Here is a 13,629-nt window from a genome sequence, read left to right on the forward strand (position 1 = left end):
ACTCCCCAACCACTTCCGCCACACCTCCAACCCACTTCCGGCTCGCTGCCAGGTCCAAACATGGCTTTCCAGGATCCCCTCCCACTTTCCTGCACGTGCTGGCTTAAATGCCCGCCTGGGAGAGGGACAGCATAAGTGTCCGACCCGTCCCTCCCAAAAGGAGGTGATTGGAACAATTAGTTCCGCTTTCCCTGGAGCTCGAATCCCTAGTGGTTCGCTGGAATCCTGTGGTTCTTATTGTTGTCAGACGGAGTTTTGCCTCGCCGGTATTCCCCAACTCCCGGTTCTGTGCACCAATGAGTCAGACTCTTCGGATTCTCTCCCGACAGGAAATTTGGAAGCCAATGGTTGTTTCCGGGAGGAGCGGAGAAGAAGACGCTCACTTCCGGCGGAAGGAGGCTTTTCTGGAGGGATGGAGGAGGCAGAGGAGCTGCTCTCCGGGGGCGAGAGACTGCAGTGCGGTTAGTGACCTGCGGCGTCTCTGACCCTCGGCCCCGTCCTTAGATGGACCTGCTGTTCCCTGGTCAACTCTCTACCCCCAGGCCCTTTTCCTCCCTACCCTGGAATCCTCCGGTGCCCTCAGATGTCTCTGGGGGGTTAAGAGTCCTCGAATACCCTCAAACCTCCTAGGGGCTCCGTTAGAGCTCTAACATCCCTCAGACTGCCGAGGCCTAGCTGGACCTGCGGTTTCCCCCCGTATCTGTCCCCACCCTCATGACCCTTTGGACTGGCTCCCTTACTGCCTTCCCATTTCCCTGCAGCCCCCGACCCGCGCCTGGGCCCGGAATTAGGATGGATCCCTTCTGGACAAGGCTTTGCTCGAGGCCTCAAAGATTTCCCGCCCGGGCCGACCCGGGCCTTCCTCGCTCTAAAGAGCCTTCCCCGGGGCTTGGCCCTTGGCCCTTCACTCGCCGAGGAACCGTGTTTGGGGGTCTGGTGTGTCGGGGAGCCCCTGCAGCCGGGACTGCTCTGGGGGCCTCTGGAAGAGGAGTCTGTCTCCAAGCAGAAGGAGGAAGGAGTGAAACTACGGCTGGAGGAGGTATTGAAAGATAAGACGTGTCTCCGTGACAGATCCTGCAAGAGGTTCAGCCATTTGTAAACAGCTCTTCAGTTTGTTAGAAGAAGCAGGGCATTTCAAGAGATAGGAGATGGTTATGCCCCTTCTTTCCAGGACTGCCTCTTCCCCTCACTTGCAGTAGTTAAGGAATCAAGGTGCAAAAAGTGCCGAAAGCTGGATAAAATGGCATGCCTCATTTAACTCATTTGTAAAATTAAAAAATAGCTGTTTCCTTTTTTTTCCCCCCAACTTTCCAGGGTTATTTGGAGCAATAGATGAAACAGTGTGGGTAAAGGGTTTCATGGCATAGTAAGTCTTAAAAAGTAAAGAAAAGTTGATGTACCTCTTACAACTTTTTATTGTTTGGCACACTCACTGGAAGGCAGTAATGTATTCAACTTGTGATATTCCACATATTGGGAGGGAGGTGAGGGGAGAGTCTTTTCGTCTTTACTGAATGAAAAATCAGACAACACAGTCCTGTAGAGGAAGAATCAGAGACCGTTAACCTTCCAGGGGCTTCATATTAGATCTGTCTCAGGAGAGGTTACATCCCCCCCCCACCCCCGCCCCCGATTCTGGTTCCCCAAACACATGGGAGAAGGACTCTTATTGGTTTATTTCAGGACGTGTCACTAGGCCCATGGGGAGACGTGTGTGCTTGTGAGCAGAGTTCAGGCTGGATCAGGTAAGTTACAGGAGAGTACGTAGTGAAGATGGTCCTTTGAGGCTTTCTGTTACGGCATGAGTTGGAACCAGAAGCCCACTGTAATTCCCCACCCAGCAATTTTTCTTTTTTTTTTTTTTTTGCAGTGAGTGTTCCAAAGGCATGGGGTCTTTTAGGACTCAGACTGCCCAGGAGCTGGGGCTTTAGGGAGGGTCACTTGAAGAGGGTCTCCTGAGCTAGCTCTTCCTCTGCTTTGCAGTCTGGTGCAGCAGGGCAGGCTGGAAGGTGAGGGAAACGTAGCCCTGGTGCGGATCAACGAGAAGCTCCATCTGCAGGTGTACCGGGTTGTGCTGCCAGGCTTTGAGTTGCTGCTGTGGCCCCAGCCTCCCTCTGATGGCCTGAGCCCCACCCAGCCCAGGCTAGAAGAAGAGGCAGCCATGGCTGCGGTGACCAAAGTGGACTCCGCTTCACAGCAGGAAGTGGACTCCCCTGGGGAGGATGCAGCAGAACCTCGGACAGGTATGTGTCAGATACAACGCTGGCTTCCGAAATTATCGCCAAATCAACCTTGATATGACAAGGCAAAGCTGTGGCTCAGGGAGGTAAAGGAGAGCATCACAGAGTTTTTAATAGTTTCTCTGAGATGGAAGGGCAAAGCCTGGATATTTACTGAAATTTTGAAGTCTGGTAGATCTTTCAGTGTAGATGGGACAGGGCTTGATCAGATTGAATAAGGATCGTGACATAATGGCTTAGGACTTGTAGATACAAGGCTAGAATTTTCAGTAAAAGGCTCAGAGAGTCTTGGGGTGTGACCTATCATTTCATGCTTTTATTTATTTATTTATTTATTTATTTATTTATTTATTTTTAACGTTTATTTATTTTTGAGACAGAGAGAGACAGAGCATGAACAGGGGAGGGGCAGAGAGAGAGGGAGACACAGAATCTGAAACAGGCTCCAGGCTCTGAGCGGTCAGCCCAGAGCCTGACGCGGGGCTCGAACTCACGGACCGTGAGATCATGACCTGAGCCGAAGTCGGACGCTTAACCGACCGAACCACCCAGGCGCCCCTTGATGCTTTTATTGCAGCGTGATTGGGTCTTTTCCTTACAATGAATAGTATTGATATTTGCAACTTTTATCTTCCTGAGTAAGTTTTCTGGAATAGTAAGGTCATGTCAATGAAGACAGCAAGCTCTATATAAGGTTTCCAATTTCTCATGTTTCTTCTATCTGGGGTGGGTGTAGAGGTTCCTTTATTTTCAGATGAACTAAGGCGAGGAGGTGGTGGCCTAATTCGTCCTAAGTGTGCGTCTCCAGAGGGAAAATAGGAGCCCCTAGGAGAGCCTTGTTCTAAGACTATCCAGAGGTTTGGGGCACTGGAGTTCCCAAGAGTGCTTCCCCAGGAGGCACTTAAGACTGAACATGAAGATAAACAGAGCACATGGTTCATGTTCCAGGGAAGAGAGTGGTGTCATTGCTCCTGCTGAAGTTCAGGTTCAGGGGCTGAGTAGGAGGAGACACATATTCTTAGAATTTCCTAGTGACACCACTGCCACCCCCTGCTACAGTTTCTACTAACCCCAGCGCCCCCACTCTTGCCTTGCAGATCCCGGTCACCAGTCACCCCCCAGCATCCAGGCAGAGAATATGGTAAGCCCCGGACCTAAGCCTCAAACCCAGGATCAACTTCCTGAGGAGAGCCAACCACTTGGCCTGCTCCCTCGGGGTGGCAGCATGGATGAGGAGGATCCACCCCAGACACAGATGTCACCTGAACCTCAGAGCAGCTCCACTACCCAGCAGGGCCCAGAGAGTAGTGAGGCCAGTTCCTCGTCTTCTGCCAGGGCCACCCACCTGCATGCTTACCTGGTCAAGAAGTTATGTGGCCCCAGTGAGCAGTGCCCACCCAGAGCAAAGACCTCGGAGTTCAGGGCCCAGCAGGCTGGGGAGCAGCAACAGGCCGGCCTCCCTGCATGCTTGCGGAGCCCTCCTGGCCCAGGAGGAAGCCCCCCAAAACAGAGACGACGATACCGGTGTGGGGAGTGTGGCAAAGCCTTCCTGCAGCTGTGCCACCTGAAGAAGCATGCGTTCGTGCACACAGGCCACAAACCCTTCCTTTGCACTGAGTGTGGCAAGAGCTATAGCTCAGAGGAGAGCTTCAAAGCCCATATGCTGGGCCACCGCGGAGTGCGACCCTTTCCTTGCCCACAATGCGACAAGGCCTACGGCACCCGGCGAGACCTCAAAGAGCACCAGGTGGTACATTCAGGTGCCAGGCCCTTTGCCTGTGACCAGTGTGGCAAGGCCTTTGCCCGCCGGCCCTCCCTGCGACTACATCGCAAGACCCACCAGGTGCCGGCGGCCCCTGCCCCGTGCCCGTGCCCTGTGTGTGGGCGCCCCCTGGCCAACCAGGGCTCTCTGCGCAACCACATGCGACTCCACACAGGAGAAAAGCCCTTCCTGTGCCCACACTGTGGCAGGGCGTTCCGCCAGCGGGGCACCCTGCGTGGTCACTTGCGGCTGCACACGGGGGAGCGTCCTTACCGCTGCCCGCACTGTGCCGATGCCTTTCCGCAGCTGCCTGAGCTGCGGCGCCATCTTATCTCTCACACCGGGGAGGCCTACTTGTGCCCTGTGTGTGGGAAGGCCCTCCGAGACCCACATACGCTGCGTGCTCATGAGCGTCTGCACTCAGGGGAGAGGCCCTTCCCGTGCCCCCAGTGTGGCCGTGCTTACACACTGGCCACCAAGCTGAGGCGCCACCTCAAGTCCCACCTGGCCGACAAGCCCTATCGCTGTCCCACCTGTGGCATGGGCTACACCCTCCCCCAGAGCCTCAAGCGGCACCAGCTCAGTCACCAGCCTGGGGCACCCTCCAGCCCACCCAGTGTGCCACCTGCTGCTTCCGAGCCCACCATGGTACTGGTGCAGACTGAGCCAGAACTGCTAGATACATGCAGCGAACAGGACGTCTCCCCAGCCCGGGACGTCTTCGAGGTCACCATTTCTGGGAGCCAGGAGAAGTGCTTTGTGGTGCCTGAGGAGCCAGGCCCCGCCTCCAGCCTGGTGCTCATTCATAAGGACATGGGCTTTAGTGCCTGGGCAGAAGTGGTGGAGGTGGAGACGGGCACCTGACCCCCTCACCTCCTTCACAGAGTTTTATATAAAGCTAGTGTTTTCTAGCTGCCGGGCGCCTGCGTCTTTCTCTTTGGGTTGCCTGACGGGAGTCTAGTCTATTCTGAGAAGCAGGTCAGGGATTTCCCTTCCTGTTTATGGACCACCACATTGTTTCCCAAGACCGTAAGGTAAACCTGTTCTAGATTTAAGAGCTTTTTACTGCCTTCCGGTAGAGCATGTTCTACCTCCTTCACCAGGAACTGCTCAGGGTGCTTGTTCTTTAAACACAATGGAAGTGACCCCACCCAGTGAGGTAGTCAGGGAGCTGGCAGCAGGACTGCCCTGCCCGGGTGCTTAGTGCTGGCATCATTGCTCCCCCCCCCCCCCCCCCCCCCCCGAGCTCCCTGAGGGACAGGCACTTTCATCTAGAACTAGACGGAATGATTGGAGGGTTAAAATGCCAGAGGCTGAGCTCAGCTCATAGTTCCCTCTAACTCAGGCTGTAGGTGGTTTTGGCAAACTTTTTCACCATCTAGAGGCTGTGAAGTTGGTTTTCTTTCTGTGCTGATAGACACCAGACTCACTGGAGGCAGCTAGGGCCAGATCTGAACCCTTCTGTGGGCTTGGGCCACCCAAGAAAGAGTCTGCTCACAGACTCACATCCTGATGTGCATAGACCATAAACCAGCACCCTGGGTGCCGGGATACAGCTGTGAGCAAGACTGAGGCGATGCCTTTTACAGATGGGCATCGGGGACAGTGTCTGCAAGGAATAATAATGGTTAAATAAACACTCCACCCTGATTGTGGGCCAGTTCTTTGAGTTTATATGATCCTCGTGGCAACCTGTGCGGTCGGTAGTGGTAGCATTCTGGTCTTACAAGTGAGGAAGCAGCTTTAAGTGTCCTACTCAAGGTGGCACGGCTGCTAGGCTGCAGAGCTGAGACTCGGACCCTCCTGGCCCAGTGCTGGAGTAAGGCTGTTAACCCTGGCACTGCTGTGATCTGGTGGATGGGAGGGTGCGAGAGAGAGTGCGGGTGCGGGGGGCTGTGTGTGTGAAAAAGCCCTGGAGTGAGAGTCCGGTGACATCAACAACAGACCAGCGTGGCTGCAGCAGAGAGGGAAGGGGGCAGGGCCAGGTCACGCAGGCCTTGCTTTAGGAGTTGGGACTTTATTCTCAAAACATTGAGAAGCTCTTGGAAAGATTTTGAGGAGGGGAATGACGTGACTAGATTTATGTTTAAAGAGACCGCTGGAGGAATGGATTGGCTGGCAAGGTGTGGTTGTAGGGAAATCAGGAGGCAGCTGAGGTGGCGGGGAATGGGGTGGTAGCAGTAGAAATGCAGAGAAATGGAATTATTTATCTGACACATACGTTTATGTGCACTTTATGTATGCTAGTTAGGGATGTAGTGTAGAAAGAGCCTGCTCTCAGGGTTACATCCTGAGAAGCACAGCAGACAACAAATACATCCCACATGATAGTAAATGCAGTGGAAAAAAGTCACGCGGGAGGAGAGGTTAAGATGGGGAATGTGATTTTACAGAGGGTGGTCAGGGAAGGCTTCTAATAACACGAACAGGAGCAGAAACCTGAACTGCGGAGAGGCGTGAGCGAGCTTGATGTCTGTAGAAGGAGCTGGGTTCCAGGCAGAGGGAACAGTACTGGCAAGGCCCAGCGGGTTCAAGCAAGAGCAAGGAGCAGAGCGGCCCAGGCAGAGGATGGAAAGGGGTGAGGGCAGGCTGGGGACTGTAGGCCGTGGTGAGGACTTTGGGCAGATACGTTGCCAGAGAGGGAGAAGGGACAGAATTCATGAACTGAGGGGAGAAGGGAGAGCTGACGCCCCGTTCCTGAGTTAGTAGGTCAAGTGGCACTGGGATGGGAACGAGACAGGATTTTGGTTGGGGAGGCACCAAGTCTAAAGCGCCTGCAGCAGAGCTCACAAACCAGCTGCCAGAAGTCGGCAGAGTCGGGGGAGGAAAGTCTGCGTAGAGGGAATCACAGCAGACTAGTGACAAGGTGGGCACGGAAGCTGTGGGAGTAGCGGGAGCAGAGGGGAGAGGCGCCGCCCCCCAGGTTCACTTGCAGGAGAAAGGCTCTGCGGGGGACATGAAATCTGCGTCCAACCAGATAGAAAACCCTGCAGATTATGTGTCAGCAGAAGTGGAGAGAAAAGCATTTCACGAAAAAAGTAAGAATGTCCACTGCTGTTGAGGGGGTTGAGGTTTGCGAGGTCGCTGAGGAGCTGAGTGAGGGCAGTGGGAAACCACAGTGGATTGTTTAGGTGGCAAGAGAGGCAGGAAGAACTTCTATTCTTGTTCCGTTCTTCTGTCCTGCAGAATAGGTGTTGTGACCTGTGTCACAGCTGAGGAGAACTAGGGGTTGGAGAGGGTAAGTAGCTGGCCGACATCACACAATCCGTGAACAGCAGAGCCAGGATTGAAACGTTGAGTGTTCTCTGGCTTCCCAGCACTTGACAACAACATCACAGGCAGCCCCGTGTCTCCTGCTTTGCCACTGGCATTTACCCAGCACCTGCCCAATCTGAATAACTTCTTGATAAAGCCGCATTCTGAAATTATCCATGGGGAGTGAGGATAGCAGGAAATCGAGGCAATCTGTGGAGGGAAAGATCACACGGTCCAAGGGCTTGAAAAGTAGCAGCTAATATTTTAGTTTTGAGTCAGCCAACTCTTTCTTGGAGCCTGAGTGAGGCTTGGTAGTCCTATTTTCCAGCTCCTGCTTCAGGCAGGGTCATGCCAATTCAGGTGACTGCTTAACAGTCAGTGTCTGCCCAGTGTTTTTAGGTATTCTGGGGACCTTCTCATCACTCGATACCAACCTGTGCAGGGAAGGACATACTCATCGCTTCGTAGTGGACTGTGTGGGCAAATTGGGCATGGTTTGGGTTGCTGGAGAGGCCTGTCACCCCACACCCCTGGGATGCTTAGGCCAAAACCTGGGATGCTCACACCCCCTACCTACATCCCCCACACAGATGGAGAACTTTTCTCTCCATGAAGCCTGTCTCTAGTGATGCAGAGCAGCGTCAGATCAAAGGCAATACATCCAAAGGTACGTGATGTGGGAACCTCTGCTCTGCCAACACTGGTGGTTAAGAGGAGAGTGGGCATCAGAGAGCTCTGTCTGAGCTCCCATGTTACACATGAGGAAACAGAGGCCTCGAGACAAGTCATTTGTCAAGGCCTGAGACCAGTTTGTAGCAGAACAAGGACAGGGCCCTGGTCTAATCCCTAATTTAGTGCTCTTCCAGTTAAAATGCAGTGACTACTTGAAAAGATGGATCACTGGAATAATGCTCGTTAGGGAAATCTTTTCCCCTGATGGCAAAATAATTCTTGGTAATCCTAATGGTGACATCTCTTTATTCCCTACTTCTTTCCTCCATTTCCAGATAAAGTCACTTTTTAAAAAATAATCTTTTTAAAAAATATTTATTTATTCTGAGAGAGAGAATCCCAAGCAGGCTCCGCACTGTCAGTGCAGAGCCTGATGTGAGGCTCGAACCCGTGAACTGTGAGATCATGACCCAAGCCGAAATCAAGAGTCAGATGCCCAACCAACTGAGCCACCCAGGCACCCCTAGATGAAGTCACTTAACAGTTTGGTGTATATAGTGCTGAATTCGAATGCTGCTTCTAGCCAGGTGGGCAAAGGTGCTACAAAAATGTTGCTTGGGCACCTTACACCTGGATGCAAGCTTAACTGAGTGGGGTCTATAGCTATAGATGCTGAACCAAAATCAAAGGTGCAGGAGATAAAGGATCTTTTATCCCCATTTGCAACTTGAATAGTATGAGAAAATCTTACAGTAGAATAAAATTTGAGTCCTGTTTAGGGACCTGCAAACCATGCAAAGCATCATGGACTGTAAAGAGTTCCATCTCTAGACAGATTCACGTGTGGCTTGTGGCTCTGCTCTTGACTAACTGCATAAACTCAGACAAAGTAGACTTTTCTGTGCCTCAGTTTTCTCATCCCTAAAACGGGGATACTTATGGTACCTACCTCATCAGTACTATGTACCCGGCACATGGTGAGCAGTTAATAAATTATAGCTGGTTAGTAGTATTGTAATCAGCCTTCCTAGGTTGGAAGACGAGATTAAAGTGCTTGCATGTTTCCCTTAGGTGTTGCTTCTTTGGGGCAGGTCAGCATCACTCACAGTAGTTCTGTACTTTAGGTGCATGTTCAGTGGGCGTGCTTCATAGAACAGTGAGGCTGTACTCTAGCAGAATGTCAAGGGATGAAGGTCATGCGAGGTGAAGAACAGTGGTCTTGAGAGGCAGGGGTTCTGGCTCATCACCAGCCCTACAACCTTGATCAATTAGCTTGCCACCTAGGAGACTCCCTTTCCTTACAGTGACCTGGGGAAATTGGACCAGATCAGTGCTTCTCAATCTCGGCTCCAACATTGAGCCCTTTTGCTAGCTTCTTCTATGGACCCAAATTTTAAAGGCTTTTCATTAAATAGAAATTGACTTATTTTTAAACACTGATCAGATTGAGGGGGAAAAAAAAACCAAGGCAATTTGCCACCTCAAAAGACATAATTTCAGCCAAAAAGGAAAAAATATGTATATTTTAGTCTTAAGGTAAATTTACAATTTTTGAGGGTTTAAAAAAAAATACACAAAAGGCCAAGGTCACCCTGTAGTATATGCCCAGAGCCCTAGGCTTCAAAACATCTGGATTTAATGATATCTGACCTTCTTTCCAGCTCTGAAACTCTCTGTCTTGAAACATAATTTTACTGTTTTCAGTGATTACAGAGCTTCACTTTACAACATAGCATTGGCCTTGCCCGTGATTCTGTTTGACGCCAGCTTGTGAGAAACGCAACCCCTCATCATCGCTTTGTGCTTAGAGGGAAACACGATCCCCTTTACATGTGCAGGCATGTGCTTGGGGTGAGAAGCAAGAAGGACCTTCAGTTGCATGGTACCCGGGGAGCTGGTAGTGAACCCTGAAGCCTAAGGATGTGCTGGGTCTTTCGGTGCTCACCCGTGGTGGTGCCACCCTGGTCTGGCAGAACTCTCGGATCCTTCCAGAGCTACTTTCCCAGAGGGGATTCTCTCCCTCGATCATCTCTGTAAAATGGAAGGGGTAAGTGTGGTCTTCTCTCACCCAAGAAAACAGAGGCTGCTCTACTGGAACCTACTTAATAATACCAGCCTCCACTTACTAAAGAATTAAGTTGACTTGTCATTGTGAAAATTTTGAAACACAAAAAGTTTAAAAGTTTACAAGAATGATGTACCCAATCCCCTCACCACCCAGATTTAATGATTGCTAACATTTTGCCATGATTGTTTAATCTGTCGTAAGTTCTTCTGTATAACTGTAAGTCATAGGGATTGAAAGGATATAACCACGTGTCCATATAACACTTATAAATTAGTAACTCTTTCATATCATTGAATAATCTGTATTATTATTGTTTGTCCAAGGAAAAGTCATTTTACAGTTCTTTGGTTCAAAAGTCTAAACCAGTCATGGTCCCTCTATTCCTTTTGTGTATTTGGGTGTTAGGTCTCTCCTTGGCTTCTATTATCCTGAACAGTCTCTCCAACCCACCCTATTTATTTCCGTGTCATGAATTTGTCAGAGAAACTGGAGCCATTTGTCCTGGTGAATGTTCGTCATTCCTTGTGGTACTGGATACCATAAGGTACTCCTTTTTATCACCTATATTTCCTATAAACTAGTAATTAAAGCTAGAGGTTCGTTTAATTCAGTTTCACTATTTTAGGAAGAGCCCTTCACAGGCAGCGTCATGTATTTCCTGTACCATCATGTATAACAGTGGCATTTATTGGGCGCTTCCTTTGTGGCAAGCACTGTAATGCTTCACAAACATTATGATGTGCTTTGAAGGGGTAGCTTAGTATCTACTTCACAGTGATAAACTTAACTCTGACTCCAGCTAGATCAGAGGGAGACAAGGGGTATACGGAATCCAAAGAATTGCAGCAAATCCAAAGATCACAAGCTCTGAGAGCTGGGGGTGGTTTTGCAGGGACAAAAGGAATGGTGTAGATCAGATCAAACACAAAACCAAATTTATCAGAATGGCCTAGAGTCTTCTTGCTGGTCTTGTCATTCCTGGACCCAAAGCTCCCATGGCCTTCATAGTATTCATGCTGTCTCTCTCCTCGCCAAAGAGCCCATGCCTGCCATTCCAACCCATCAATCTTAACCATGCAGATGACAAACTGGGAGCCATTTTGGTTGGGTCCAGCATTTGCCATGACAAGATGTCAGGACTCATACTCTTCAAAATGAAGTTCATGTCCCGGCAGCTGGTTCCAGAGGGCGTGGGATCCTGCAGAGTGAATCTTTAAATCCCAAGGTTATGGCAAAACATCTGAAGTTCATTGCCAGGACTGTGATGGTACAGGAAGGAAACATGGAAGGTGCATACAGGACCCTAAACGGAATTCTCACCATGGATGGGCTCATTGAGGACATTAAGCGACGGCGGTACTATGAAAAGCCTTGTCGCCGACGACAGAGGGGAAGCTATGAAACCTGCTGGTGGATCCACAACATGGAAATGGCTCGCAGTAGCAACTTCTTGATGCCTGAAGAATCGGGCAGACCCATGGCAGGGCTGCTGAGGCCTGTGGATTGTAGGCCCTCTATGAAAATCCCTCTCCAGCTGTCTCCTTCCTAGCTCAACCCCATTTTTTTCTCCCCTTTTTTATAATAATAAACTCAATCACGTATATGCAAGAAAGCCTGCATGTATAGAAGCAATCCCATAGTTACCAATGGACCCTCTCTTTTAGTAAGTGAAAGAGAAACGGAGTCAAAAAGTAGTCTAGGAATAGAATGGTGATTACCAAGGGCTAGTGGGGAGGGGGGAATTATTGTTCAATGGGTACAGAGTTTCAGATGGGGATGCTGAAAAAGTTCCAGAGACAGATGGTGGTGATACACAACAATGTGAATGTACTTAATGCCACTGAACTTACTTAAATGGTTAAAATGGCAAATTTTGTATATATTTAGCTATAATATTTAAGTAGTCTAGGAGAGGTGAGAAACTTTTCTAAAATATAGTGGAATAGATCTATGATTTCTTACCCAGTTCTTACGAAACCCAAACAAGACCTTATTATTGGAAAAGCACCTGCTACTCTTTACTGAACTGTCCCTCCCCACCAACTGTTAGATAAAAGGAGAGGAAGGATGTATATATTTGGAATAAATTTTGCTACTGAAACACCCATCAAAAAACAAAAAAACAAAAAACAAAATGAAGTTCTCATCAGCAAAGTTCTCCCTGCTAATTGGATTTGCCACTGGTACCATGGTGTGTGAATTCGTCATCATGACACATAAACCCAGGCATAAGTCTGGGAAAGCAGGAACCAAATCTAAGCAGAAAGCTTCAGTTACTTCCCAGTGCTTAGACAACCAAGGTTTTCTGCCTTGGAATATTGTCTGCAAAGAGCCTGAGGAAGATGTGACCCAAGGTTTGTCTGTTAATGGCCATGTCTGCACATGAGCAATCCATAGGTTGAGCAAGTCTTCAAAGAGGCCAGTATGAGTTTTTCAGCAACAGGCTTGTGAGGCAAATATTGTTCTTACTCAGATTCTACAGCTGGTGAAACCCAGACCGGGCCTCCCGAACCAGCATTCCCTTCTATCGCTATAGTGCTTGTCTGTCCAGATTCTGCCAGCAAGGGAGCAAGGGGGCGGTCAGCAGGCCCCTAGCTCTGAACCCTCAGTGGAAGAGCTGCTATGTGTGGTGTGGTTTGTCCTCCTGGCCAAACACCCTCTCCTCTTGCCTTTTCTCTCTCTCCTGGTTGACTCAGCACTGGCCTCAGCTGATCCTCGGAAGAAAAGAGGATCGCCTGTCTTGAACCAGGAAGGATGAAGCCACACCTGTCTTCTCTTCACTTCTCGAGAGCCCTTCCCTTAATATGTAATTTTTAAAAAAATTTTTTTAACGTTTATTTATTTTTGAGACAGAGAGAGACAGAGCATGAACAGGGGAGGGTCGGAGAGAGGGAGACACAATCCGAAACAGGCTCCAGGCTCTGAGCTGTCAGCACAGAGCCCAACGCGGGGCTCGAACTCACGGACCGCGAAATCATGACCTGAGCCGAAGTCGGCCGCTTAACCGACTGAGCCACACAGGCGCCCCAATATGTAATTTTTTAAGAAATGAGTGAAGATCTTTTCAGTATTCCACTCAAAAAAAAAAAAAAAGTGGGCTTAACATCCTTAGTCAACAGGGAATCCAAATTAAAGCCACAACGAGACACCTGCACCTCCATCAGGATGGATAATACGAAATGGATGGATAATATAGAGGGTTAGTGAGGATCTGAATGACTGCAGCTCTCAGGCATTGCTGGTGGGAGTGCAAACTAGTACCCCCACTCAGAACAACTGTTTGTCATAGCGACTTGGGCAAAACCTATGCCTGCCTTATGACCCAGCAAATCTACTCTTGTGCATGGTTGTTTACAGCCACACTATTCATTATAGCCAAAACAGGAAACTAATCCAAATGCCCATCAACAGGTGAATGGATAAATAAAACATGCTCTGTTCATGCAGTGAGATGCTATGGCAGCTTCACTGATACACACAACATGAATGAATCTGAGAAGCCAGATACATAGAGGTATATGCTGTAGGTTTCCATTTCTGTTAATTTCAAAAAAATAGGCAAAACTGTTCTAGGGTGATGGTGATTACAACAGTGACACTTAGGGACAGCATGCAAGAAACGGGCTAAAAAT

At 49.5% G+C, this 13,629-nt stretch overlaps 1 protein-coding gene and 1 pseudogene across 1 annotated transcript; both read left to right on the top strand.

The window, feature by feature from the left end:
* Positions 1-7: 7 nt before the first annotated feature.
* On the top strand, positions 8-4,918 carry ZNF408 (zinc finger protein 408). Its single transcript, XM_030331003.1, has 5 exons — positions 8-461; positions 762-1,039; positions 1,684-1,745; positions 1,984-2,243; positions 3,338-4,918. Exons 1-5 carry the CDS (start codon positions 413-415, stop codon positions 4,864-4,866), a joined length of 2,178 nt encoding a protein of 725 aa, XP_030186863.1. The 5' UTR covers positions 8-412; the 3' UTR covers positions 4,867-4,918.
* A 3,466-nt stretch (positions 4,919-8,384) lies between these two features.
* On the top strand, positions 8,385-11,804 carry LOC115525870 (annotated as a pseudogene).
* Positions 11,805-13,629: the final 1,825 nt, after the last annotated feature.

This window comes from Lynx canadensis, chromosome D1, assembly GCF_007474595.2.
Source record: "Lynx canadensis isolate LIC74 chromosome D1, mLynCan4.pri.v2, whole genome shotgun sequence".
Classification (NCBI taxonomy): Eukaryota; Metazoa; Chordata; class Mammalia; order Carnivora; family Felidae; genus Lynx; species Lynx canadensis.